General features: G+C 46.5%; 5 protein-coding genes across 5 annotated transcripts; 3 read left to right on the top strand and 2 right to left on the bottom strand.

Moving 5' to 3' along the window:
- Positions 1 to 8,562: 8,562 nt before the first annotated feature.
- Positions 8,563 to 11,379, top strand: CLUP02_09525 (uncharacterized protein; the record flags this gene model as incomplete). Its single annotated transcript, XM_049288503.1, has 10 exons — positions 8,563 to 8,624; positions 8,693 to 9,204; positions 9,286 to 9,398; positions 9,465 to 9,540; positions 9,606 to 9,656; positions 9,800 to 9,979; positions 10,072 to 10,635; positions 10,722 to 10,954; positions 11,176 to 11,292; positions 11,347 to 11,379. 10 exons carry the CDS (start codon positions 8,563 to 8,565, stop codon positions 11,377 to 11,379), a joined length of 1,941 nt encoding a protein of 646 aa, XP_049145647.1.
- A 121-nt stretch (positions 11,380 to 11,500) lies between these two features.
- CLUP02_09526 (O-methyltransferase) lies at positions 11,501 to 12,862 on the bottom strand (the record flags this gene model as incomplete). Its single annotated transcript, XM_049288504.1, has 3 exons — positions 11,501 to 12,326; positions 12,383 to 12,509; positions 12,571 to 12,862. The coding sequence occupies 3 exons, from the start codon at positions 12,860 to 12,862 to the stop codon at positions 11,501 to 11,503; spliced, it is 1,245 nt and encodes a 414-aa protein (XP_049145648.1).
- Positions 12,863 to 15,468: 2,606 nt separating this feature from the next.
- Positions 15,469 to 16,625, top strand: CLUP02_09527 (uncharacterized protein; the record flags this gene model as incomplete). The annotated part of the gene is made up of 3 exons (XM_049288505.1): positions 15,469 to 15,609; positions 15,732 to 16,137; positions 16,255 to 16,625. The coding sequence occupies 3 exons, from the start codon at positions 15,469 to 15,471 to the stop codon at positions 16,623 to 16,625; spliced, it is 918 nt and encodes a 305-aa protein (XP_049145649.1).
- Positions 16,626 to 18,143: 1,518 nt separating this feature from the next.
- On the bottom strand, positions 18,144 to 25,489 carry CLUP02_09528 (ATPase; the record flags this gene model as incomplete). Its single annotated transcript, XM_049288506.1, has 7 exons — positions 18,144 to 18,179; positions 18,324 to 20,266; positions 20,325 to 21,218; positions 21,277 to 21,968; positions 22,040 to 22,376; positions 22,443 to 23,900; positions 23,977 to 25,489. The coding sequence occupies 7 exons, from the start codon at positions 25,487 to 25,489 to the stop codon at positions 18,144 to 18,146; spliced, it is 6,873 nt and encodes a 2,290-aa protein (XP_049145650.1).
- A 907-nt stretch (positions 25,490 to 26,396) lies between these two features.
- On the top strand, positions 26,397 to 27,413 carry CLUP02_09529 (geranylgeranyl pyrophosphate synthetase; the record flags this gene model as incomplete). The annotated part of the gene is made up of 1 exon (XM_049288507.1): positions 26,397 to 27,413. One exon carries the CDS (start codon positions 26,397 to 26,399, stop codon positions 27,411 to 27,413), a length of 1,017 nt encoding a protein of 338 aa, XP_049145651.1.
- Positions 27,414 to 27,533: the final 120 nt, after the last annotated feature.

Genomic DNA, 27,533 nt, shown 5'->3' on the forward strand with positions numbered 1-27,533 from the left:
AAAAGATCGCCGTACTTAACTTCTTAGTTATAGTTAAGTCTAAACTTAACCTTATATAAGGCTAACGCATATATAAGACCTTTAGCGAATTAATAGCCTTCGGAACGCACATAAGGACCCTCGAGGAGATTATATATATATTTAGCTTAGTAACCTAGGACGTATATACTAAACGACCTTTAGGTTAAGGAGGGGCTTATTTTACTTTTACTAAACGCTCTAACTTAGTTAACGACGTAAATAATAAGGGTAACGTTATATACCCTTATAATTATATATACCTATAGCGCCCTACGGCGTACTAAAAATTAGAATGGGCACTTATAGGCCGAAACGCTAGTAAGTTATTAATACGAATACTAAGGAGCTATATAAAAGAAGTCCTCGCCGCTATTAAATTAAATAAGTAAAAATCACTCCACGGTGAGCTTAAAAAAGCTAGTTAGCTAAGGAACGATAGAACCCCTAAGAAACCTAGGTTTTTAAAAGGATCCTCTAACTAACTTATAGCGAGCTTATTAATAAACTAGGACGAGGGCTACGTAGTCGCTATACTTATAAAAAGTCAGGACTTAGAAATAAACGCAATCTTTAGTACCCCTATAAGTAGCGCTTACCCCCTTTCTTAGAGTACGGTAATAGATAGCTATAAAATAATATATCTAGTTAACAATAAGAGCCTATTTAAACCCGAGAGTTGCGTACTATTAAGTAATAAAAACTACGTTAAATTAAGAACTACTATACTATCTATTACCGCACGCAGCACTCGTATTATAAAGGGCGTTTTAAACGGACCTAAGGGAAAGTAAACTTATAATTTAAAGCTCTAGAACGTCGCTTATATCGAGGGATTCTATATTAATATAGTCTTAAAGACTTTACTAAATAGAAGCGCACTCTAATACTGCGGTTTAAATTATACTTTATAATAGGGAACGCTTTATAAGAGTATTATTAAAAAGTAGCTTATCTAAAAGAATAATCTAGTCTTCTTCGAATATAAGCTCTTCTAATCCTATCCTTCTTCCGTAAACCTTAAGCGTGTCCTATAGAGCCTAGCTAGTATTATATTACTAATTAGCTATAAAAAATTCCGTCGCTTATATTAACGTACTTATAAGAGGTCTAATAGCGCGCTCCTCTAGTACCTTAAAATAGGTTATTTCGGACCCAATACTCTTCGTTAATTACTATATAAGACTCGAGGTATGCGTATTAAACCTCTATTATAAGTTAAGTATAAAGTATATATATTATCCGAAGCTAAGATAGTAGTTTTAAGAGGACTACCCTCGAGAAGAGCCTTACGGCTATAGTACTATATATACTAGGATCTCTTTTATTTCGAACTATTTCTTAGTAAACGATAATATATATTTATAGCTTCTAACGAATATAGTAAGTAGCTTAGGGGGTTCCCTTTAAGGATAAAAATAGAAGAGGAAGTACTTTTTATATTATAGAGCCTCGAGGTAACGATTCGTCGTTAAAAAGGGACTCTAATCTACTTTTTTAAAAGTAATAATAAGACCGCTCTCTTAACCGTAAACGTTAGATACGTATATAAAACGTAGTATAGCGAGCTAGGAATCGGAATAGAACTTCTACTTCTATATATAAAGGAACCCGTAAGTAATACTAAAAGAGTAGGTTAACTCGTAATTACTAAAGCTCGTAAAATATGCCTTTTTACGAACCTCCTTATAAATCTATAAAACGAAATAGTACTAGCGGTAATTTTTATCTATAATATTACCTTACGGGAGGCTAATAAAGGAGATTCGCTTATTATAATAGAAATTAATTAATAAAAGCGGTATTAACGCTAGTAATAAACGGGTTACTAAGTGCGGGATTCTAAACTAGTTACCCCGTATCTTAGTAGCCTCTACGTATATAGCTACTAAGTATACCCTTTTTATAAAGATCGTAAGAGGGGCATATATTAAAAAGAGTTTAAAGTACTTCCCCGCGGGCATATAGGATACTTAGTTAGATATATACTAAAAACGCATAACTTATATAAGGTCTAAGTACCCGCGCTCGAGTAAGTATTTATTATAAAGAATATTAAGTTTAATAAAGAAGTCTTTTATAATCCCGCACACGAGGAATAAGCTATCGTAAGTAAGTAAGTAAATTTAGTAATCTAAGAGATATAAGAACTTTTTAATACTAATAATAAGTTAATTCGAGCACTCGGGGAAGTAGATCTAGACTTTAGAAATACTAATATTTAAGATAACTCTATAGTTAAGAATAGTATTATTATTAGATTTTTAACTATTTAGGACGCTAAGTAACCGATAGACGTACTCTAGGGTATAGTAAATAAGGCTAAAGAGGCTAATATAGTCTTATTATTATTACTAACCCCTAAGATAACCCCCTTATATAAGCTCGGGGGTAGGGGTAAAAAAGGGGATATAATAACCGGGTTATAAACGGCTCTGCGTAGTTTATAGTCCTCCTTACGAGCGCTTATATATACTACGGAGGTTCTCAAGCTTTTAATTCCTAACGGCTCTTAGTAAAACGCTAGAGTACGTAGTAAATAAAGTACTAATCATAAAAAAGTAATTCCTAATACTAAAATTAACGTTAATAAGGAACCCTTATAACAAACCTTTATTATTATATAAGAATAGAGCTTATAAGAACTACCTTATCGAGTACTAAGTAAAGCTCCGTTAGGTCCTAGATATTTAAACCGGGCCCGTAGACCTCTATAACGCTTCAATAATAATATCTTCGCGACGCTCTTATATTTAAATATAAGAGACGGCGATTACTATAACCGTCTCTAGGACTGCTTTTTCTCTACTTTTATACCTAATTAGCAAAAAGCTATAGAGGAAAATAGTATAGGATATATAATACTCTATTAAGTAGTAAAAGGAGCAGTTTATAAGACCTACCTAGAGCGCTCTAGAGGAGTTTAGAAACTACGACTTATTAAAGTTAACTTTTAAAACTTACTAAAGAAGTTTAGTAATATTAAATATCTCTTATTATAATTATAGAAGTTACTTAGGGATGCTATAGACGTAAAAATAAAAAAGCTAAGGGATATTAATATATAGGAAGAGGTCGACCGTAATCCTAAATAAGGGATCCTATTTTTATTAAAGTAGGTATATACTTATAAGTACGACGTTAATAACGAGGTTAGTAAGGTAAAAGTACGTATATATATAAGGGGGGATATATAACTACTTAACCCCTTATAAAATACGTACGCTTCGACGCTCGCCGCAAAGGCCTTTAGGCTTATAATAATAATAACTACCTAATTCGACCTTAAGGTAGATTAATATAATACTATTAACGCATTCCTTAATACGCCTCTTAAGAGCGAGAAGCTAGTAATTATTAAACTCCTAGAGGGATATAAGGTTACTAACAAAGTAAGTAAACTCTAACGCGCTCTATATAGCCTCTAAGACTTACTAATTCTCTAGTTCTAAACTTTTATTTTTATACTCCGTAGTATAAATATAATATATAGCTACGAGGAGATCTATATTTACTAAACTATAAATAAGAAGGTAATATTAGTATTCTACGTCGATAACTTTATTATTTTATACTATTAAGACGACCGAAAGGCAGCTTAGGGGATCGTTAATAGTATAAAAGAATATATTAACCTTAAGGAGAATAGACCGATTAATTACTTCCTCGGAGTGCGGATTTTATAAAACCGTACTGCTCGCAAAGTTTACCTTATTTACGACGTATATATCGAGCAAGTTACTAAGCGCTTCGACCTTATAGATTTACTATATCTAGCTACCCCTCTTCCTTAAGAAGAGTTTAAACTAAACGAGGGGTAAGTAATAAAAAAGGAAATAAAGAGCTATTAAAAGAAGGTTAGGAGTGTGCTTTATATAGCTATTATAATTAAACTAGACGTCGCTTTTACTTACTCGTAATTATTACGGTTCCTAACTAACCTAAGCGTAACTTATATTAAAGTAATTAACTACTATATCCGATATTTCTATATAACGAGATATCTTGCGCTCTATTATAGTAGTATACTAAGTGCGCAATTATTATTTTTAACTAGAAATACTAGCTTCGTAAATAATAAGGTAATACGATAATTATCTTAGGGATATATAATATTCCTTTTTAGCGGCCTAATTTAATAAAAATTAGTACGCTAAGTAATGGTTACGACGTTAACTACCGAAGCTAAGCTTTTTTACCTTAAGGAAACCGCAAAAGAGACTATAGCTCTAAAGCGCCTTTTTAAGGATATTACCCTTAACCTAAGAGAAGTATAGTTAGTTAACTACGATAATTAGTAAACGATTCGACTCGTCGTAGGGGAAGGAGAAAGAATAGCTACTTAACTTCGCTATATCGATATATAAAATATATAGCTAAGATAAGAGCACGCTAAAAGTAACTTCGAGGTTACTTATATATTAATAAAAGATATACTAGTAAATAGACTTATTAAAAACCTTTTATAAGCTAAGTTCGAATATTTCTATATACTTTTTAACCTCTACGATATATAAGAAGCTATTATAAATAGCTAAAATAGTTAAAAATAATTAATTTAGGCCACGCTTAGAAAAACTTAATACCTAAAAGTAAACGATAAACGGAACTTAGAATACGGCCCGGAGGCCTAAAATAAATAAAATAACCTTACCCCATAGGGTATATATATATAGAAATAAGACCTAGGCTTATGCTTATTATTTAAACTCTTAGTTTACGAAGTACGTAATTACTAAGAATATAGCGTTATTAAAGAGGAGAGTTAATATACGTACTAAGAAACGCGTCTTATATACTTCGAAGTTTATAAAACTAAGAGTAATAGGGGTAGTAGGGGGTATAAGAGCTGGAACGACCGTTAGGTTAACGACCTAAGGTATAGAAGCGGGCGGCGTAATAAGAAGTTAGTTATAAACGACTATAATAAGTACGAGAGAGGACCGGGGGCGCGCGTTAAGAAAGTCCTTTATATATAAGCCGATATAGTTTTTATATATCCTTTAGTTATTATATATCTAACGGACGATACTACGGAGCTTAGTAATATCCTACTAAAACTATAGTTAGAAATGCGCTTCTTAACAATAAAAAAGGATAATATACTTACGAGAGAGGGAGCGCTACTTATAATAGCCTTAGTAAGGGCCCAGGCTATCGGCTATAAGACGACCGGTATATTAATATACCCTTTAGCTAAACGGCTATTAAAATAGTACGTATACTAGCTACTACTTTTTATAAAATAATAACTATTATCCTTAGTATTAATATACTAAAAGGCTACTTTAAAATAGGGTAAGTACTAGATCTCCCGTTCCTTAAAAGCCTCTTTTTTAAGCTTCTTAGGGACTAAGTACACGTTAAATAAGCCTAGAATAGTAAAAAAAACTATACTTACCGCGGGGGGTACCTTAGCTTCTTAGCGTTCTTTTTTACTTCTTACCGCCCTTTTAAAAAGAACTAGCCTTACGTTTTTTAAACCCTAAAATAATATTAAATATAAACTCTTAAGATAATAAATATACGATATACCCTTTTTAAAGGGCTTATTATCTAAACTAATCTTATTCTTACTCTTAGACTCCGAGGGGAGGATAAGTAAAAGCCCGTTAGAGCTCTTATTATTATTATTTATTTTATTATTACCCTTATTATAGCTACTAAAGAGAGCCTCGAACTTAATAAAGTCCTCGGTATCTTAACTAGTAGCCTCGATATCCTCTTAACTAAGGAGGGAGAGCTTAGTAGCCGGGCCTTAATAAGTAAATAAGAGGTCGTAAAGGGGGGTAATAACTTAAAGGGGCTCGTTAGTATTATTACCTATTTAAACTCTTAGTAAACCGTATAATACGTATATAAGAGGTATTATAAAAATTACGCAAAACTTACTATTACTTCTAGATATATTAAATATTTATATTTAAAATAAAATTAATAAACGATTTGACGGCGTAGGCACGCGCGCGTAGTAAACGAGGGTACTTATAATAACTATAAAAAGTTAAAAAAAAAAAGAAAAATAATAGCTAAGTAACGCTATAAGAATTTAGATATATGTAAGGCGGCTAAGTAGCCTCGCCCTTAGTAATTTATATACTAAAAGTAGTAGAATACGCACTATTCTAAGTTAGGATTCTATTTACTTTAAATAAAGGGATATATTTATAATAAACGCAGCTTAAAAGACACGTATCCCTTGCGCTTAATTTTTATTTATTTATATTCGACTAAATTAGGCCTTTATAAAAGTATTTAAAAATTCTATCTTAAGCATAATAGCTCCCTAGCGGTAGTAATTAGGGGGTGTATTACGTAATAGGGATAGTAATCGTACCTTATAAAGTGCCCGTTACGTGCTAAATCACGTATCTATCTCAGATATCGTGTATATAGACCTTCTCCTTTTGTCTATTTCCACTTTAATAGTTAAGCCACTTTTACCACACTCCGTATGCCCATTGCTGCGTGCCATAACTCGTGACAGTTAAATAGCAGGATTGCGTGCTTGGTAAGCTCTCTTATCAGTGCACCTGCAAGTCAATCTCATAACAAGCGGTCACCGCCAGGAACGCATCTGATCTAACGCAGATCTCACGCCTTTTGGTAGGGTTACTGATGTCGCGATGGTCCGGGGATGAGGGGCCTCCCTTGGGCTTTTCCTTTTACGGGCATTTGTTCTGCGGTTTTCACCATCGTGGTGGAACGTCACGTTATCGGTTCTCAGATGGCGTCATCAGCCTCTCCTTCCAACCCCACGACATCGCTACGCGGGCTGCGTTGAATGGGACAATATGAACAAGAGCATGACTCTAAACTGATTAGCAATAGCTTTCTCCAATCACGTCCAATGGTTTCGTGCAGGGGAAGTATAGATGTTCAGACTCTTGGTCCGAAGTCGGGTTGAATCCCCAATGCCACAAAACTAGTGATGGCGAATACCTTCGGATGATAGGAGCACCAGGCCTTGCAAAAGCCCGTGGCATGGGATAGATGCGGCTGCGTTTAACTGCAGCTTGTCATTTCTTGGGTCGCAATAGCGAATCACCGGCTCATACATGTTGCGTGGTTTGTCGTGACAAAATTCTCTCCGAATAAATGGCCGCAATCAATTTTGCTCTATGTGCTCGGTGTCCGCCGTGTCGTAGTAGCCCTATTATCCCTGATCATTTATACCGTCAAAGTTTGAAGACTTTAAAGCTACAGACCTCGAAAACTCATTGCGATGCACCATCATCGTACTTAGGAGAAGCGCAGGTTCTCGCTACGATATAGTGTTATCTCAATGATGCTGGCACCTGGTCATCATCCGACCTCTTTTTTAGAGTAATACTCACGTAGGCAGCACTGAATAGAAGATAATGTCCAGGGCGGAATTTAACTCCGAGTGTGATCATCGTTCTTTCGCATCCTCTAGCTTCTAAATGCTGCCGTGTGCCTACCCTATGGCACATTACCCGGAGTCGGCGAAGTCGTACTAACAGATTCAAAAGACTATGCTCAAAGTTACGAGCTCTCAATAGGTTCTAAGATTGAGTTATTCTGAGTTATTAGAGAAACATCATTACATATAAAGACGAGATTTGAGTTGTGACTTTGGAGATTAGCTACACAAGATGTGTGCTTTGGAGACAGCAGACTAAAAGTATGTTCTAACTCTTTTTGCCCGGCCAAAGTATTATTCTCTTACGGAGCAGTTCGTTTGGACCCAGAAACCAAACACCTTTTTAGGAACTCTATCTAGCATGAGAAAACTTGAGAAAGGTAAGTTTCGAAGTATATTAAGTCTTAGACGTGGACCACTCCACAAGTTCAGCTCCCTACATCTCAAAACCAATCTGAACATGTCGGAAATGTGACGACTTATTCATAGAAACCGTCAGGTTTTACGAAACCATCAAAACATGGGAGATCTCACCATTCGCCTTGAAAACCAAGAGAGACATCTTGCATCGATGCTTCGCTCCCCCATTTGTTACTTAATTATAACCACCATATCGCGCCGCACATGTGCATCGGGCCAAGGATGTGGAGAGTCAAGTGAAGACTATAGTGAGGGAATAACGGGCTTCCGACAGCCACAAACAACATATGGTCATCCAAGATTGAACTATCCCGCGTGGAATAGCCGGAAGTGTCTATGACGACTGCTAAGGAAGGTGTTGCTCCTGTGTACCCTATGGCAGCCATGTTTAGTCTCGTGGGGGGTTGGCTGACATCTGCCGAACTTACCCCTCATCTGAATTCGTTCACCCAAACACCAGCCTTGCCAAACCTACCAATCCATGGAGATGCGCGGGTTACACTATTCTTTTCGGCTTTAAACCCGGCATGGCGGTCATGTCGGATTGCCGTGAGCCGTGGGTAGTGTGTCGACGAACCCCAATGTTACTGCAGTGGGTAATTCTCCCTTCAACCACGACAGACCTAGATCGCATGAGTAGGCATAGTCAGGCAACGTGTGACTTTCGTCGAAAGCACGATACCATTAGATAATTCACAGAAAGGATTTGACAGAGACTTGAAACCCTTCGATCATTCATCATGATCCAGAACGATGGTGTGCCGCATTGCATAACCAATGGCAACTCCCTAGGAGACCTGCAGTGAGTTTAGCTCTGTATCCTCCCATTTCAGCTATTGTAAGGGACATGCTTAAGGAAACTCGTGACAGGAAAGAAGTAGACTACTCATGGGCGGCTCCTCTTCTTGAGCGGACCATTGACGCTGATCGCAAAGTCCGAGTCATCTGCGTTGGCGCGGGTTTCAGTGGCATCGGGGCATCAATTCACCTGCGAGAGCATATACGAGACATTGACTTCCAGATTTACGAAGCTGCGGACGATGTCGGCGGAGTGTGGCATCACAATCGATACGCAGGCGCCGCCTGCGACATCCCAGCTCACAGCTATCAGTACTCCTTCTGCCAGAACACCCAGTGGTCGGAATTCTATGCGCCTGGCCTAGAGATCCACAGATACTTGAAGAGAGTTGTCGATCACTACAAGTTGCAAAGCCTCATCAAGCTGCGTCACAGAGTAGTTGGAGCCGAGTGGTCTCAGGATCGCGGAAAGTGGCTTGTCAGAGTGTTAGATCTAGACAAGAATGAGGAGAAAGTAGATGAGGCAGAATACTTTTTGTACGCCACTGGTCTCTTGTCAAAGCCCAAATGGCCGACGATTGCGGGTAAGCTCACATCCTATAACTGAGAGGCTTTAGATAATGCCCATCAAGGCGAGAACGGCTGGACTAACAAATAGTGAACAGGCCGAGAAAGATTCAGGGGCATTTTGCATCATTCTGCAAATTGGGATGCTGCCAAGGAGGAAGCTCAAGAAGGATTCTCATGGAAAGACAAAAGAGTTGCTGTCATTGGCGTAGTAAGTCGTAGACACAGTCCTGATCGACAGTTCTTCATTTTCTCTGACCATATTGCGCTTGTCTAGGGGTCTAGTGCAATTCAGATCATGCCACAAATGCAGAGGAAAGCGAAACATGTTACAAACTTTGTAAGGAGTCGCAGTAAGTACACCAATAATCTTCCGCAGGTATTATTGGCAATTTACTTACCAGACAACCATTACCAGCATGGATCTCGTCTACATTTGCCTCGGCCTTTCTTGAACGCCTCAATGAAGGTGCAGGCGCTAGTAATCGTAAGTCGGTACCTTCAGAGATTCAGAAAGTCGAGCTCTTTGATGCTAAAGTCATTCAGATGTATTCTCTCCTGAAGAAAGGAAAAGTTTTACGAATGAAGAGTTCTACTCTCAGTTCCGTTGAGAGTTAGAGAGAGGCCTCAACGCCGTGCACAAGATCACCGAACAGGGCCAACCATTGCAGCTGGAAGCGCGAAGAATCATAGAGGAAAAGATGCTGGAGAAGCTTGCATCCAAGCCTGAGATTGCTGATAAGCTTATACCTGACTTCCCAGTTGCCTGCAAACGCCTCACGCCGGGGCCGGGTACGCTCACCGAAATCTTACTTGCACAACCCCTTCAATCGTCTTTGGCCCATCAAGAACAAAACTTGACTAACACAAGAAACTTCTTGCAGGTTACCTCGAGAGTCTAACAGCAGACAATGTTGAGTTCTGTTCTCAAGAGCTAGCATCGTTCACCGAGAAAGGTCTCATGACAGCAGATGGCTGCGAACTTGAATTCGACGCAATCATTTGCGCTACTGGCTTCGTGAGCTACATTTACTATTCAACGCCCCATTTCAGGATTAACACACGTAGAAAGGATGTCTCTGCTGTACCCAGCTTCCCGATCTATGGCTCTAACAACATCAATTTGCAAGACATGTGGGCCACAGATGTCAAACAGTACTTGGCTGTCTGCGTTCCTCAGATGCCTAACTTGTACGTCATTATTGAGCGTTCAAATTCCTTGGATATTGCAGCCACTTACCTGTTTGACAGCTTCCCAATTCTAAGTGTCCAGTCTGGTGTTGGTTCAGGGTCCCTGCTCATTCTGATGGAGCAACAAATTGCCTACGTCACCAAGTGCATTCAAAAGTGCATCCGGGAAGGTTACAAGAGCATCGTAGTGAAGGATGACGCTGTCGAATCATTCCTTCAGTACGCAGACAATTACTTTGACAGGACTGTGTATTCAGGTGAGCCGCTTGTTACCAAGCTTTTTTGCACAAATCGACTGCCGGGAAAGAGACTAACTCCATCTACTATGATTCTCACAATTCAGGCAACTGCAAATCGTGGTACAAGAACGGAGCTTCTGGAAAGGCCAAGATCCGAACACTGTGGCCTGGGTCTTGTCTACACGGGTACACCGCGCTGCGTCACCCTCGATGGGAAGATTTCGAATACGAAAGGGCCGAAGACTATGATCATCGAATGGCATGGCTTGGCAACGGAGATGTCCGACCGGATCTTGATCGTGTGTTCTATTTGGACGAAATTTGGGCGATGCACAAGGTTTGTCCACAACAGGTTTTTACACATTTACTACCCCGTCACTTTACTGACTATGTCGATGGTAGGATCATCCAATGTTCAATGATTGAAGATTAGGGTAGGCATCTTATGCGGGGGTTCACCCGCATATGCCCGCATCTAGGCATGTGTCAAATAAAGTAGAGTTTGCCGGTGGACTTAAGGTTGTTTCAAGACCGGTTCCAGGACACACATGGAGACAGAGAAACTTCCGGGGCAACATGAGTTTGTGTAATTACCTAGAGCAGGAAAGTTTTGTCTGCGGCTCCGTTTGCATGCGGACATCTTTGGACTCCACGGGATTGATTATGCCGCTCAAGGTGACGAATAGTTGTTTATTATCGACAACCAAAATAGCGATTAAAACATCCCAGTACAAAACCTTTCAGGCCAAGACACAATCATGATTCAATTGAACAAAGCCTCGGAATTCAGAAGAAAAGTGGTGATTATTGAGCGTATTACAACATCCATGACGAACTTACGGTGGTTTATCAACAACAGCTTTGGCCCTCATTCGTTTCCAAATCAGGCCTTGACACACTCAATGACCTGCATCTTCATGTCCAGGCCATGAATCTTCTCAATCTTAAGCCCAGACCTAGCAACAAGCACCTCCCAGTCATTGGCTGTCCGTTCCTTGCCCCCAATTCCGAGCATGCCGAAGTCTGTCATGGCGCCAATGGGCGGGGGAGGGCTCGGAAGGACGTATTCGACGATGAGTACCTTACTGTCCGAACTCATGGCATCCGATAGCTGCGTGAGCATCGTGGCGCAGACATCGTCTCCATAGTCGTGTAGACATCGCCGGATCCAATAGATCAGTGCGTCTGCATGTGTCAGCTGATCTTCACGGACGCGGGCAAGACTTCGATAGCATGTAAACGTACTTCTGACAGGTTGCGCTTCGTGGAAGTCGTGTACCTGGAGGTGTACACCATCGAGCCCCGAATCTTTGAGGCCCACAACCTGTTGAATCACCTCATCTCTGTCCTGGAGAACTATGCGATCGGCTGGAATAAAAGGGTTCTCCTTCATAATCGCCTTGATGGCGTGGCCCTTGCTGCCACCCACATCCACGAGAAGCGGTCTGTCATGCTGCTCCGACAGCTTCGTCGCCACCCAACCAAAGTCGTAAATACCAGTCAGAGGAATGAATGACTGCACCATCTCCATAACTCCCATGAACCTCTTTACCTGCGCAGGGTTCTCTTGGTGAATCTCCCAGATCTCTTTTTCTGGCTGACCGCGTGAGAATGCATAGGGAGTGTGCTGCCGATTGGCCGGCTCCCGGCGGCCGTACTGTTCAAAGTACTCAGGCAGCTTCAGAGCCGTCATAACATGCTCTTCGAACCTGGCGAACATGTCAGACGGTTGGTCATTGAATGAGAGAGTCTACTCAAGTCTCACATCATGTGTAGCAGGAGTTCATTAGATGTCCCGGGAAGATACTGGCGTGATTTCTCTGTATGTGCGATCTTGTCGTCATCCACCTGACGCAACATTCCGCTGGAAACAAGCACCCAGGCTAGCCGTCCTTTATTGCTGTCAATTTCGACGTTCATCGACAGGTTGAGCCGTTGAGTGAGCCGACTTACGAAGTAAAGGCTCATCCGCGGACAGCTTTTTGGCCAACTCAGCATATGTGATAGCGCCCTCCAATGGTATCATGGCCAGGGCGTTCCAGTCAAGGAGCAATTTAAGTCCAGTCAGTTCCATGACATTAATCACCCGGTCCATCCAGTCTGGTGTCGGTCCTCGAGCTGCCGCGAGGATCCTTTGAGCTATGTCAACGGCGGCGCTGTTTTTTTCAACATCGCTTGACGTCGAGCTTGCCAGCTGCGAAAGCTGAGTTGCTAGCGTATTGAAGGTCTTGGAGAGGTCAATCATGATATAACTGCGGTTGAGGTGATGAATCTGGTTCACTGAGACGTGTGTTTGCGAGGTTTTGAACCAGGACTTGGTGACGAAAACTGTACGAGTCTATGATATCTCTCTCCTCCAATATATATCTACGTGCTACATTGCAAAACGGGCACCTCAGCCTAAATTCCGGCTTACATAGAGCGGGAACGAATTCACCGAACGAAATTACCGAGTCCCGAGTAGATCTCGGGAGGCCGATAGTCGCCCCGCCCTGCCGTTATCCCCGCGCCGAGAGCGGGGCCGAATCCTTCGGGCTTTTGGCAAGGGAGCCGCTGTCTCCTTAGTTGTGGAAAATACGCGGGTAACCCCCGAAAAGACCGTAGGGCATTCCCGGAGATGTCCAGCTGTGTTTGTCAGTCGATACCCTCAGCCTTCCGAGCTCCAGTCAGCTGAAGTGCGAATCGCATTCCACAGATGGCTGTCACATCAGCTTACTCAGTGGTTTTCGTCCCATTCCTTGGCCGCCTTTGCCGCCATTCCGGTACGGCGAATAATCGCACTCGCATCGGCATCAAGCTCTCGACTCGATGTAGTCAGGGACATGACCTGAGAACGGCACTACCACGGCTCTGTCTGACAGTCTTCTCGAACAATTCCCGCGTTCCATTCTCTCTCTGCAGCGACCCTGAAGGGAACGGATAGGCCGTGTTCCCGCGCAGTCTGCAACCCAACACCAAACCCCAAAGCCGCGTTTGCCAATTTGCAACCCCCCCCCCCTTTGCCTCTTGTTCCGCTTCCAGGCGACTCATGAATTGCCAGAAGAGGGAAATGGGTGGTCGAAGGAGGCGACGCATAGCCCATCATGCAGGGTCATTGGGCAACAGAGACCGACGGGGCCAATCTGTTTCTGTCTTGGCAGTCTCTGCTCTGGTCTTCCGGCCTTCCTGTCGCGTTCCGGTTCGATGTTTGTCAATGAACGGAGGGGCCTTGCGTCGCTGGATATGGGTGGCAGCCGATCATCCGTCACGCCTTGTCAGCCGATTAGGCCATATGCGACCAAGACACGCCAAAACCGGCGGCGACATCATCGCTTCCCCAGCTGCACAGGGTATGACCGGCCAAGACGATGCCGCGCATTCCCCAGATGGATAATCTGCAAGCCACGAGAGGCAATAGGTACCCTGGTGGAGCCAGAGATGCCATACTGGCCTTCGTTTTCGTGGGGATCGGTAGTTTCCTCATACATCTTACCCCGTTTCCCTTAGTGCTAAGGTTAAATCTAGTGCCATTTTGGCGCAGAGCCGTGAGCCGTGGGCCGTCAACTAGTGCTTGGTCTCCGCCCTCTTAACCCTTGCGGCGATCTAGAGCCTGACCCCGTTTGAACCTGTTTGGAGGCCATCCCGGTTACGCGAAGCCCACCAACCTGGAGAGAGTTTCTCCTCTAGATTACCCGAATAGGAAACCCATACATTGGTCCTGAAGACCTTTCCCTGGCTTGTGCGCGGGAGGCTGGGTGATGGGCTCTGGGGTGATGAGTTGTTTGCTGCATTTGAGTGCCCAGATCGTCGGCAAGTCCCTGTAAGCCATCGGCGAATGACAGATGTCGTCGCGCCTGAAGTTCTTTGACTCTCTGACTCGAATCGTTGGTGAAGAGGTGTGGTGGTGCAGACCAACCCCAAAACGGTAAGATGGTGAGAAGAAGACAGAGCCTCAACCCTGCGGTCTTCCCCCATTGCCACACATTGTCCGGAGGGAAGTCCTTGGCATGGGAATCTCAACGTCTCCAAACGTCTCACGATTTCGTGAACAAACGTTGCCGCTCAGACATGGGGCTCCTTGTGCCTTTCCCAAATGGTAGCTGCAGTCGACTTTGTGGGACGACTTACACGGCCGAGTTTCGTTTCATCTGAACTTCAACGCTCGCAAGCGCGCACAACTGACTATTTTCCTCCCCACACCAACGGCAGACATAACACAAATTCGCACACACTTTGACATGGCGCAATCCTGGATCCGTCAATACACACCGGTAGGGGGGGTGACATAATGGCCAATACGCCATGGAAACTAGTGCTGCTCCCCTCAACTCAACGACGACAGCCAAGATGTGCAGCTGACTTGGACGTGAAGACTGGGCCCAACGTGGCACGTAATCCGTGCCCCTCCTCCACCACAGAAACAAGGGAGGGCTCTCGAACACCTTGAGACGTCCGAAGAAACTGCCCGCAAGCCGTGGTGCCGTTGGTCTGGTGCGATAATAATATCCACACCTCTATGGTTTCCATCGTCTCAGGCTCCGGGGGCTGTGCGTATATTGGACCTATCTTGGTGCAGGGGACTTAGAGTTGCTGCCGAGGTGAACTCACCAAGATGTGCTTCACTGCTTTTGCCCGTGGCATATGAGGTCAGCGCGCAGCCATCCGGTCACTCATATATCAGCTTGATAGTTCCCGGCTCACAATCGGGGATGAAAAAGCATCCTCATCCATCAAACCTTGTCAGCACAGACTTTTCCAACGCTTCTTACTTATATACTCCCGGGTTGGAGACTTGTTTCCGCATCTTACTCTATTCTCTAATCATCCCTTGATACCACAACAGATCACTCTGGCTAGTGACTTATTACCAAAATGCAGCTGACCAAGACTCTCCTCTTCGCCCTCGTCGGCACCGCCTTCGCCTCCCCCATCGAGAAGCGTCAACTCTCCGTCATCCAGGGCGCCGTCACCTCCGTCCAGGGAGCTCTCACCAAGCTCAACACCGCTGTCCAGGTATGTTAGTCCGAAGATCGGGCATACGGTACCGTCGGAAAGCTTCGGCTTCGATCTGGTGCAGAGATGGGATATGCAGGAACATAGCACACCGGACATTTTGACTAACATGCATGCTTCAGGGCGTTGGTAACGATGTTGCATCTGCACAACCCATTCTGGCTGCCTCCACCGAGGTCCAGAACACCCTGTCAAAGGCCGCCACCGACATTCAGGGAGCTCAGCCTCTTCAGCTTCAGGAGGCTCTCGGACTTCAGCAGACCGCTACCGATCTGACCTCGTCCGCAACCACCTTGATCGACACTCTCGTCTCCAAGAAGCCCAACTTCGACCAGATTGGTGTCTCCAGCGTTGTCCTCCAGAACCTCCAGCAACAGAAGACCGCCTCCGCCAGCCTCGGAACCGCCATTGTCTCCAAGGTTCCCGCTATCGGCCAGGGCATCGCACAGCAGAGCATCGACCAGATTACTGCCGCCCTCGACAAGGGCATCCAGGCCTACTCCGCTGGTGGTGCCGCTCCCGCTGGTGGTGCGTAGAGCACCCCCCCTCCGTCGCGCGCCGTCCCCCGCGCCTCCCCCGTTTCCGTCCGTCCGTCCGAGAAGTTAAACATAATCGAATACTAACCATGGTACTCTTGCTTTCCAGCCAAACCTGCAACTAACACCACTGCTCCCCCTGCTGCTGCTCCCGCTAAGCCCAAGACTCCTGCTGCTGCCCCTGCTGCCCCAAAGACACCCGCTGCTGCTCCCAAGGCCCCCGCTGGGGGTATTGAGGGTCTGCTCGGTGGTCTTCTCGGTGGTGGTGCGGGCGGTGCTGGTGGCGCCGCCGGCGCCGGAGGCTTGGGTGCCCTCCTCGGAGGTCTCACGGGAGGTGCAGCTGGCGGTGCGGCGGGCGCTGGTGGCGCTGGAGGAATCGGTGCCCTTCTCGGTGGTCTTACTGGTGGTGCGGCTGGAGGTGCGACGAAGGCGAACGTGGTCGATTTGGCAGAAGACGCAGCAGAGGAGGACGAGGAATAAAGTACAGACCGGGATACTCCTTACAGCTTGTTTAGCCTGTAGCAAATCATCATTGAGGCTTTCTTTCACCATCACAGTTACCGATTAAATTGTTCCTTTCGTGATGGGTGTCGTTCTTTATTCCAGCGACTGTTCAATACTTTGATCATCGTTTACGATCGTTACGACTTAGCTATACCGTGCTAGCCATGTTTGACACATCAACATCTACGGCCGGTCTTGACATTGCACATGTTGAGTCAGGATGCGCGCTGGGTCACCGCTCGTTCGAATATAGCAGAACTCAGCGGCCTCCTTCGTATCGGAGCAATACTAGCATCAATGTCCATGTTGGACGTTACCTGACGTGCAGTGGGCAGAGCATTGCCAGGTTCCCCGGATTTGAGCATTTAGTGAAACATATCTAGCGTCGATCTTACGACAGACCCAGCTGCAAACCTCACGTCGCAGCGGCATAGCCTGGTTTCGTAGATCTCTCCACTGGATCCTCGTTTACTTTCTTTGAGGACAGAAAATCCTACTACGCAAGCCTACCAGGCTTCGGGCCCCCACGTATTGGCCAACTTGGCGAAACCTTACTCACGTATGTCAACAGCCTATAGGGCTGTCATGCGCGGCAGGCGAGTCGCCTTTCTGAACTTTTATCTTGTGATGCCGCGGCGCCCGATGGTGGTTTGACCACCCACCCCTGACAACAGCTGACAAGTGTTGGCATTTCAACATCAAGACAAGTCCAGTCGTTGAGTACTATGCAGTATGTTATGATTAAGAAGAACTTATGCCGTTTGTCTTCCCCACATAGTATTCTCGTGACAGAACTTACCCCGCGTGGGATCGAACCCTTTTGTTAATTACTCCTGTCTCTGATAACCACAATGCCACTGCCTACAACTGCAATGACGTTCCCCAGGATTATATGCCAGCCGATCGACCGCGCGCTAGCATTGAAGACGGCGTGTCACCCCGGTCTGGTCTGCTCTTCGGAGGACTGGCGACGCTCCCGTGATCCCTGGCAGCTCGATGTTACATGGTAGACCTTGAATCGAATACTGACAGGGCGGGGTGGCCAGGGTCCCAAGTCAACCGAGACGTGTCTCTGGCACTCGGAGCCGCTGCTCTGTTGACCCAATCGCATCTCGATCCTGGACTCTGTCAGTCGATCCTTGTCTCCTTTCACGTCTCCATCTTGCCAGCACCCTACTTAGTGTGCTAGTCCTCTTACGACAACCCCAGAAAGCTGTGTTTGATCCTCGCGATCAACATCATGGAGTTATTGAGTCTCTAAGGGACTCCGCCGTTTCGGCGATCGAATCTTACGACGCACAAGTATAAGCGTGAAGTAGAAGCATACTATATGCATAATTGGAATGAAGCAACATACCTGCTACATTTTCTCACACGAACACTGGGTATGAATAGCACAATCTCATGATGTTCAAAATCTAGTAATTCCGATGTCATAGGATGATGTTGGAAACAACCTCGGTTCAGGTTTTTTGGCGTTGTGACCTCCGTGCCTTAGTCCAAGGATCCAGACATGGAATCCAGTATGGGCTACGAAATGTGTACATTTCAAGCCTACTGTGGTTGAGAATATGCGATACTTACAGCAGGAATGAGAATCCAAAGGTGTGAATTATTTCTTGGTCCAGTAACTTCTAACTATGCGATATAAGCGCAATCGCATCAGGAACATACAATATCCTCATCAGAGATGAAATGTGAACCTCCCGCACACCGGAACCCCGTACTCTGCTTGATCCACTCAAAATTCATGGGGCATCGGCCCATCATCGCGGCTTTCTTGCGCTGCTCTTCTTCTTTCTTCCGTCGCTCTTCTTCCTCAATGAGCTCCTTGAGAATTGCGTCCCTGGCAGCCCCCACTGCTTTGCGCTTCTTCTCGAGCATTTCTCGGTACTTGGCATCCTTTTCCTCTTGAGCCCTCTTGTCCCTCTCCAATTGTTCCCAGACCTCATCGCTGACACCGGCGTCGCGTTTTGCTACTCGACTCTCATCACTGACTTCCACCACTGGACACTCGGGAGGCGTTGATTCTGCTCCCTCTTCAGTCGCTTCGGGGGCGGTTTTTGCATAAGCTGTTGGTTGCATGCTTTGTGTTCGAGGGGGTAATGACATCTGCTGGAATATTCGCTCGAGATTGGGCACGCCACGCATGGTCCCTGCCTGCTTCTCCCGGCTTTCGCGCTCATCGAGCATCTTGGAGAATTCTTGCTTTACAAGATCTTCGTCGATTGTCACCCGTCGGTCTCGGCAAGACTTGATCGCGATGCTAACAATCGACTTGGCAAGGCTTTCCACATCTCGGGCGCTAGCCCATCCGGCGGTTGTAGTGAGTTTGTGAAACGTAGCGACAATTTCCCTCTTGAAATCGGGCGATGGATTCGATATACAATCCATTACGAGATTATTAGATGAATTCTTACTGTGAAGAGTTCGCTTCTGCTTATCTAGAATCTGCAGCAGAAGCTCGTAGCAACTCTCGGGGCTAAGGCTGTGGAAGTCGATGACTTCTGGGAACCGACTTGACATTCCCGGGTTGACTGAAAGTAGCCGATTGATGTCCTCGTCGTATCCAGCTAGGATTATTACAAGGCGATTCTTGTACTTGTCCTTCGTCACCGAATCGACAACCTCATCAACTGCCTCTTTGGCAAATTGTCCTTCCGCAAGACGGTAAGCTTCATCGACAAACAGTACTTTTCCAAGAGCCTTTTCCAGGAGTTGCTGCACTTTAGGGCCGGTCTGGCCGATGTATTCGCCGATGAGATCAGATGCAGAGCAGTCAATAACTTCTGCCTTGGCCAAGAACCCCATATCGTAGAAGACTTTGCCCGTCTTTCTCGCTGTTGAGGTCTTGCCCGTACCTGGAGGGCCGCGGAAGATGAAGTTGAAAGGAATACTATCCTTAGGGTCCATATTCAGTGCCTTCATACAACGTACAGTCTCCTGGTATCCCTCAAGGGTGGCGACAATCTTCTCGCAACCAACGGTCCCCTCGAAGAGTTTGGCAACATTGGTCTGAGCCCGATCTGCGCGGTCAAAGTCGTGGTCAAAGTCCAGAGCTTCGAGGGTAGAGACGTGATGGCTTTCTTTAGCTGTCAGTCGTCGCTGATGACGTGCCTTTGCCTCGTTCAGGAGAATGTCCACTTCTCCTGCATTGCCAAAGTTTGGTCGGTTGCGGGCCCTCTCGAGCATCTCTGAGGCGACTTGCTTGGCCTGATCAGTAGCGGAAAATCCTTGTAACTTGAGTTTGAGGTCCAAGATCTTCCGCATGTCTGCCTTCTCGAAGTCTTCGAAGATAAAGGCTGACGACAATGGAAATCGTCGACTTAAGCCCGGGTTGACGTTCTGCATCATCTCCTCCATCTGGTCCTTATAACCCAGAAGAAGAACACATCGATCTTCTCCTGGAACACTTTGGACCTCAGCAACAATGGTGTCTACTACGGCAGTTTTGTAGGGGTCAGAACCTCCCCAAGCTGAGTTACTGCCCCCGTATAATCCGTAAGCCTCGTCAATGACGAGAACCTTACCGACGGTCGACGCTAATATGCCTTTGGTCTGGGCCTCGGAGCCTCCTAGTACAGCACCCGTGAAGTCCGCCGGACTTTTGACAATCACTGTGAAGCATCCATGTCAGCATGAGAACTCCTAGGTACTTCAGGCACACCAGCTTACCCTCTCCATTCGATAACAGACCTAAGTCAACAAGGATCTGGGCGTACAGCTTGGCGACAGTGGTCTTTCCCGTTCCTGGCGAACCGAGAAAGACTTTATTGAGCGTATACTCGATGATGGGTTCTTCCGCCAGCTCGCGAACATAGTTGGTCTGGATGCTATCGATCAAGGCTCGAACTGATTCTTTGACTGAACTAAGGCCGATCAAGGTCTGTAATTTCCCCCAAGCTTTGCTGTGCTCGAGGGCAACTGAAGGTTCAGGTCCGACCAAATCCTCCATTGTGAACAGGAGATCGTCCGGGTTCGCGCCCCTTCGATGAGCCTTCCGAATTCGATTGGCCTGCCGGCTGGAGACAATGGAAAGGAGATTTTCAATTGCTCGCGCATTGCCAAACCCTTCCTTTCCGCGCCCTCGTCCAAGTCTACGACAGGCGATGCGGAGATAGAGATCATCTTCCCACTTCATGCGGCATCCGTACTTATTGTCAATCTGGAACTGAAGGATCTTCAGAAGCTCGTCATCATCGTAGTCGTCAAACTTCATCGTAATCGGAAACCGACTTGGAAACCCAGTGTTGTGCGCGAAGAAAGACTCCATCAGTTCGTTGTACCCAGCGAGAACGAAGACAATCTTGCCGGTAAGGTTCTCAACTTCCGCGAGCAGGAGATCAAGGACTGCGCGGCCACCGGGACTATTGCCTGAGGATAGTTGATATGCTTCGTCAATAAAGATCACACCACCGCCGTCATTCAAAATGTCATCTAACAGCTTCTGGCAGCCAGGCACACCTAGAGATGCTAGTTTCGATCCAGACGTCTCTTCGAAGCGACTGCCAGCTATGACGCCCACCGACACCAAAAATTGGGCAAAGATCCGTGCTACGGTAGTTTTGCCTGTGATCAACATATCAGCCACCGAATGACACTTATTGTTACTGCGATTGAGCCTTACCTGTTCCGGGGTTCCCCAAGAGGGAGCAGCCAAACCTCTCCGTCGACAATGAAATCCTCTGTCTCGCCGCCGTGTCGACTTTGGACTTGATGGAGAGGAACTCCTCTTTAATGCTCTCGAGCCCGATCATCTTCATGAGTTGATCCATGGCACTGCTGCTAGCACCGAATTTCGACTTCAAATTCAGCCACTCTTCCTCTGCGCTTCCGGGTTTTGGGGCTGGGCTCGCTGTAGGTTTTCGTTCATCTGGAAAAGCACCCGGAACTCTCTTGGGAGCTTCTCTGGCAGCCTTAACCATCTCAGCACGAGCTCTCGTCTGCTGCAGAGCTCTGAGTTCTTCTCTGCGTTCTTTCAGAGTCCTGTTCTGCTCGAGGTCCTCTTGTTCATTCATTATCAGTCTCCTCTGAAGATCCAAGTCGTCTTCTACCTTTTGTAGATCTTGAGCGTATCTCTTCTGTGCCACATCGCGATCCACTTCCATCTGCAAGTCGCGCTTCAAGCGCCTCCGACTATTCTCATCCTCCTTGAAGCATTCGACGCATTTTTGAGTTCGGTTGTTGCAGTCAACGCTGTACATATGTCCCCTGTCGCAGTGTTTTGCGACCTTTGTGTGACAACTGATCTTGCTATGATCCATGAGTCTATGGCACCGGCGAAGGCACTTATGTATGTTGCAAGACAACATGACGTTACTACATGCAAGTTCCGTCTATTAGCATAGGTCCTGCTTTAACGTCAAATTGAGCTTCTTGGTGAGACTTACCAAGCTTCGTCGCAGCCACCTTCAGGACACTTCATATCGAAGTCGTCCGGTTCTTTGAGCAATGCGGTCCTGCCAGTGTGCTGTTGGCAGCTGATTGCGAATCCATCATGTAGATAATTCTTCTCCTTCAGTAAGGCGAAGAAAGGCAACCAGACTGCTTTTCCGTGCCCAGATGCCATGAAGGTTTCCATATTGCCGAAGAGAATGAGACACTCTCTCGCACGAGAACATAGAACATTGAGCCGCTCAGGCGCTTTCATGAATCCGATGTCGCCATTATTGTTGCTCCGGGTCAGAGAAACAATGACGATGTCGCTCTCTTCGCCCTGGTAGTTATCTATAGGCAGAAATAGGTAAGGCTTCAGTCTTCAGACTTCATTGGCCGAAAGTCTCTTGAACTCACCGATAGTCGAAAGTTTGATTCTTCCTGATCCTGATCCGTCGTGCACTTTCCCGGCGGCAGCAGTCATGAGTCCCGCGCGAATGAGCTCAAACGAATCTAAATCATTGAGCCAAGGGTCATTCTCGGAGCTCAAGATTTCTCCGAGTAGGCGCAATTGTCCCAGATATGGCGTGAGAATGACGAGGTTTTCAGTGCGATATCCTTGCTGCCCAAGGTATTTGACTAGCTTCAGAACCATTCGCGCTTCATAAAGATTACTCTTACTAGAGACGACACCAACGTCGCGGCGATCGGTAATATCGCCGGCCAGGTCTTCTGGGTGGCTGTGGTTGACGAAGCTGACTCTTCCCTGAAATCCCTTGGGAGGCTTCCGATCCTTGGTCTTGTCACCGTCCAATAGATCCGGGTATGTCATCTTCCGGACAAGATCCGAGATATCGGGATGCATGCGATGCTGCTTTTGGAGTGTGACGTGGTCGTGTCCCTGGAGAATCAGTCGTTCAAAGAGCGAGCGATTGAGATCGAAGCCGTCTCCTTTTTCGACGCTTAGAGCATAGTTGTTGATCTTGGGTCGCAGTTGTTTATGGTCTCCGATTAGTAGGAGCTGCTTTGTGTCGCTGTGCAAAGCAGTCAAAACGTGAGCCTCGAGGATTTCACCAGCCTCTTCAACCAAAACGACATCGGGATTTGCAGCCTTGATCAGCGACTTGTACATGGCAGCCGCGGTTGTTGTACATCCGACGACTCTCTTCGTTTGCATAAAGGAGCATTTGGACTCTCTGAACAGCCTGTCCACTTGCTCCTGGGCTTCATTGAATCTCTTGATGAGATTCTGGACTGCTTCGATTCGTTCCTTGCGAATGCACTCGACCCACCGTTGGATATGTGCAGATTTCTGAGCCATTGACAAGTACCAGATATCGTGGCTTCCAGACGAGACGAAGTGACGGAGTTCACCGGCATCTTGTCCCGTAATCCACCGGCCCAGCAGATAGTCGGGACCCATGGCTCTGTTACTTTTGCCTGCGATCCGGAAGCCTCTGTCTTGCTCGGGTAAGAGAAAAGCTTCATAAAATAGCTGGTCATCGTCGGAGAACTCGAGAAAGCTCAAGAGCTCCAAAGAACCAACCTTGTCCCGGACGAGAAGGTCGCATGCCGACCCCATCTCTCTTCGAACTTCATCCATCTCTGTTTTCATGCCGTTGATGTGTTCCCACGTTGCATTATTTCGACGGTAGGCGTAACTTCGCAATTGCTTCTCCAGTGACAGGGCTGAAGTTGATTCCTTTGACTTCGATCCTAAGCGCACCATATCACCGGATGAAATGCCAATTTTCATCAGATCCTCGAGGAACTGATCTAGGGCATGGTTGGTGTAGCTCAGCACCAAAATTCGCTTTTCCGGATCTCCCAGCAGTATCTTAGCTGCCAAGGCGCCAACGAATGACTTTCCAGTTCCTGGAGTTCGGTTAACTTCGTACCTATTTAAAGTGTGATATATGTGTCTCAGTTGAAATGACTGAGGGTAACGTACCAGGAGGGCCTTGGATGAGTGCCAAAGGGCTCTGTAACGCATGCAGCAACGATTGAAGTTGAGAATCATCGAGTCGGAAAGTCTGCGTGCCCAAGGAAAGGCAGCGTGTTCCACTTTTCATCATCTCTTCCAACCTTCTCACATATTGTTGGACGTAAGAAGTTTGCTGAAGCAAGTCTTGTGGTTGACTTTTCTCATCGTTTGGGAGTCTCAGAAGCCTCTCTGCGAGAGGCAACTCTGTTATTTCCTGAAGACACTCCAGAACGGGTTGGTAGGCAAACACCGGAGTATCTACAAGAACGAACCTGAGATTGTTTGACGGTGTAAGTGCCTGCAAAGCTCTTGCAGTAGCTTCACTATCAGTGAATTGCAGGGTGACGATGGGGGGCTTCTTCGACAATTGGTCCACGTCCCGTAGCAGGAATGCGAACGCGACAATATGGTCTTCACCACATAAAGCGCCGAAAGACTGGTGTCGAAGGAAATTTCTGTGGTCATCAAAGAAGGCCTTGCATTTGGCCGGTGATAGCTTCTTTATGATCTCCAGTCCCCCGAGGCATGTAAGCGCGACCGCACAAGCACGGCTTCGCCTATCATCGCCGGTGTCAATGCCAACAGGCAACAATCCTGAGAGTATCTGGGCCCTCTTCTTGCTCTTCTTTCTTCCCATAGCTACTTTAAAATCATCACGGAGTTCGCCCAGCATGTCTTCACGAAGAAGGCGAAACTGGTTATCCAGATGAACACGCGGTCGCTGAACCTGACCTGCGGCAGCAACCTCGGCTGCCATTCGATAGAAAGGTTTGGCATTGGAGTAGAACTCGTCACTCGTTGGAAAGATTGAGATATCTCGAAAGCTCGAAAAGTCATTGTCATGGCGGCCTCCGGCTGCCTCGAGGTTCTCATCGCCAGAAGACGATCTGAGAGCGAGTACTTTTCTGATCCTGTAGACGAGGTCACGAGTCCCATGGTTCCGAGCCTCGCAAAACGGCTTCTCGTCCAAGGCGTTCGTGATGTCCTCTACGATGGTATCGATTATGCTGTCAGAGAGACCGGAAAGCTCGATGCAGAGCCACGCAAAGACTTGAAGCTCGTCTTCGGTAAGTTGAGACTCTCGGAAAGCGCTCAGGAGTTTTCCCCAGAGGGCTGGTGGGTAGGCGATGATGAGTAGGACTTGGTGAAGAAGCTGCCCACCGTACATCATCTTCAGTCCGGGGTCGCTCAAATAGGCAATGAATGGTATAACGTGTGCCCTCATGAAAGAGATTGACGAATCGATCCGGATGCTGTTGCTGATGGCATTGCGTGCAACCTCACTAGCCGTGATGATCTCCAGGCAGGCAGCGGGAGAGGTGTTCGTTCGAACTGCCTCGAGGAACAGACGTGCCTCGACTGCCGTGTAAATTGCTTTGCCACCTTTAGTGACATCTCTGAACACTTTCAAGAGGCGGGAAGCGCGAGCAGGATCAATCTTTTGAGTGGCAATGACACTCTCTGACTTGAGCAGGACCATGATCTCGTTCGTAAGGAATTGATGGAAAATGTTTTAGCGACTCGCAGAGCTTTCAAGCTCAGATTCTGGAAGCATATGACGTTTTGCAGTGAATAAGTGCCGAAAGAGATGGCTCGATCTCGTTCTCAGTGCGGTTTTCCGGCCGATCAACGAAGAAGTCGTCACATGCCACGGTTGGCCCAAGTATAAGTAAGTAAGTAAGCAAGGTTAAGCTTCAACGTTTTCTGTTGGGAGCCAACATGTTGGGGACCTAGAGTAATAAGCAAGTAGAAATACCACCAAGAGTAGGCTTTCTTCTCGAAGATTGGGTCGCGAGATGAGGGGTTGTAGGCCTCCGGCATGAAGGCTGCAAGAGGCCGCCTCGCAGCTCGATGACTGGTTCGCCATCCACAGAGCGAGCCGCCATTAAAAAGAGGTTAACATCAATATGGTTACCAACTATTTCGTCGTTTCTGATTGTCTCATAGTTCCCATCTAGTTCCCTGGCTCCTCAAAGTCCTCCGTTCCTGCACCAAGTAATGTATCGACGACAGAAACATGACCAGCTTCAAAGAAACCCGCGATGGCGGCGGTCAGAACCTGCGACGACATGGCCGGCGCCACCATTCGGGCCACTCGTAGAGACTGTCAGTGTAGCAGAATTGTCTAAGCCTGCCTTGGAGTTTGAATCAACTGCCCGGGTGACGGGCTGCCAGCTTGTCGCGTCGTATAACTGGCTGGACGGGACATCGCCGTCAATCATCGTCCCAGGTGAGTAGTGCTACTGTACTCGTCCGAGGGCATGGTGGTATTAATGAATTCAGGTGCGCCACCCAGATGGACACCCCTCGCGGAACCTCGACAACTGTCAGAAGACGACGGTGTCTATTACCGTGACAAGAACGCTGCCCGACACCCAGCTCATCCGATGGAGCCCGCCATCCAAGCTATCCTGATGGCACACCCCGAGCCCTCTCCCAGGCCCGTTGACATCGTTGCCTGCGGTAGTACCATCGGGAACTTGCTCCGCTTCATCCGAGGTGACGAGAGACCCTTCCGGATGCTCCTCGAGGTGGTTGGCGATGCTGTCCACCTAATCCGTAGGGAAAATTCCCCGAAAGAGACAATGTCTGATGTCAGGGGCTACGGACACAAGTTTCCAGAGGCTTACACGACTTGGGATTCTGAAGTCCGTGGTTCAACATCTCATCAGCGGATCATTCAATACGACTTTGGGGGGCTTCGTTGCCTTGTTCGTCACGAGGGTGATGGCTACCTCCAACATAAACAAGGCTCCTCTACGAACGATACCCGCACCACCTTTGTTGAAAATGTTTCAGTCGATAGCCTGATCGAAAACCTCAAAGTCAAGGAGACGGCACCAGGGAGTCCGCAAGACCAATCTCAGCAAGTACAACTGAAGAGTGGCGGGTTTGAGGTGCCCCAATGTGCAGTTTTTGATCTCAAGACTCGGTCAGTTAAGCGCAAAGGCAGTGATTTCCTTGGCGAGGAACTTCCGCGTTTATGGGCTGCCCAGATTCCTAACTTCATCCTGGCCTACCATGATAGGGGCACGTTCAAGGATATTGAGGTCATGGATGTGGTTCAGGAGGTCAAAGCCTGGGAGACATCGAAGAACCCGGAGCTCTCTCGACTAGCGGCGCTCCTGTCTCACATTGTCCGCCTTGCTCGTGCACAGAGGAATGACAGGCTTGAGCTCAGCCGCCAACATCTCGACAGGCTCGAGATTCGGAACCAGTGCCCTGGACTATCTTCCGCATTCTCTAGTGAAGTCAATGATGAGTGGGCAATGTGGCTAGCTGGAGATGATACACAGGATGGCCCGAGTACGGATGGTGAGGATGGACTTCAGTGGAGCGATGGCGAAGGTGACTACACAGCCTGTTCCGAGAGCTGTTCATACTGTGGAAAGTGTACGTATTGATAATGGCATTTCCTTCCAGACTTACAGATTGGATACTATATGAAGGGTATTGTAGTTCCTGTCGAATATATTGCGATGATTTAAAGACCTTTGCAAGTTAGCGTTGTCTCCTCAAGGATT

Source organism: Colletotrichum lupini, chromosome 5 (genome assembly GCF_023278565.1).
Source record: "Colletotrichum lupini chromosome 5, complete sequence".
Classification (NCBI taxonomy): domain Eukaryota; kingdom Fungi; phylum Ascomycota; class Sordariomycetes; order Glomerellales; family Glomerellaceae; genus Colletotrichum; species Colletotrichum lupini.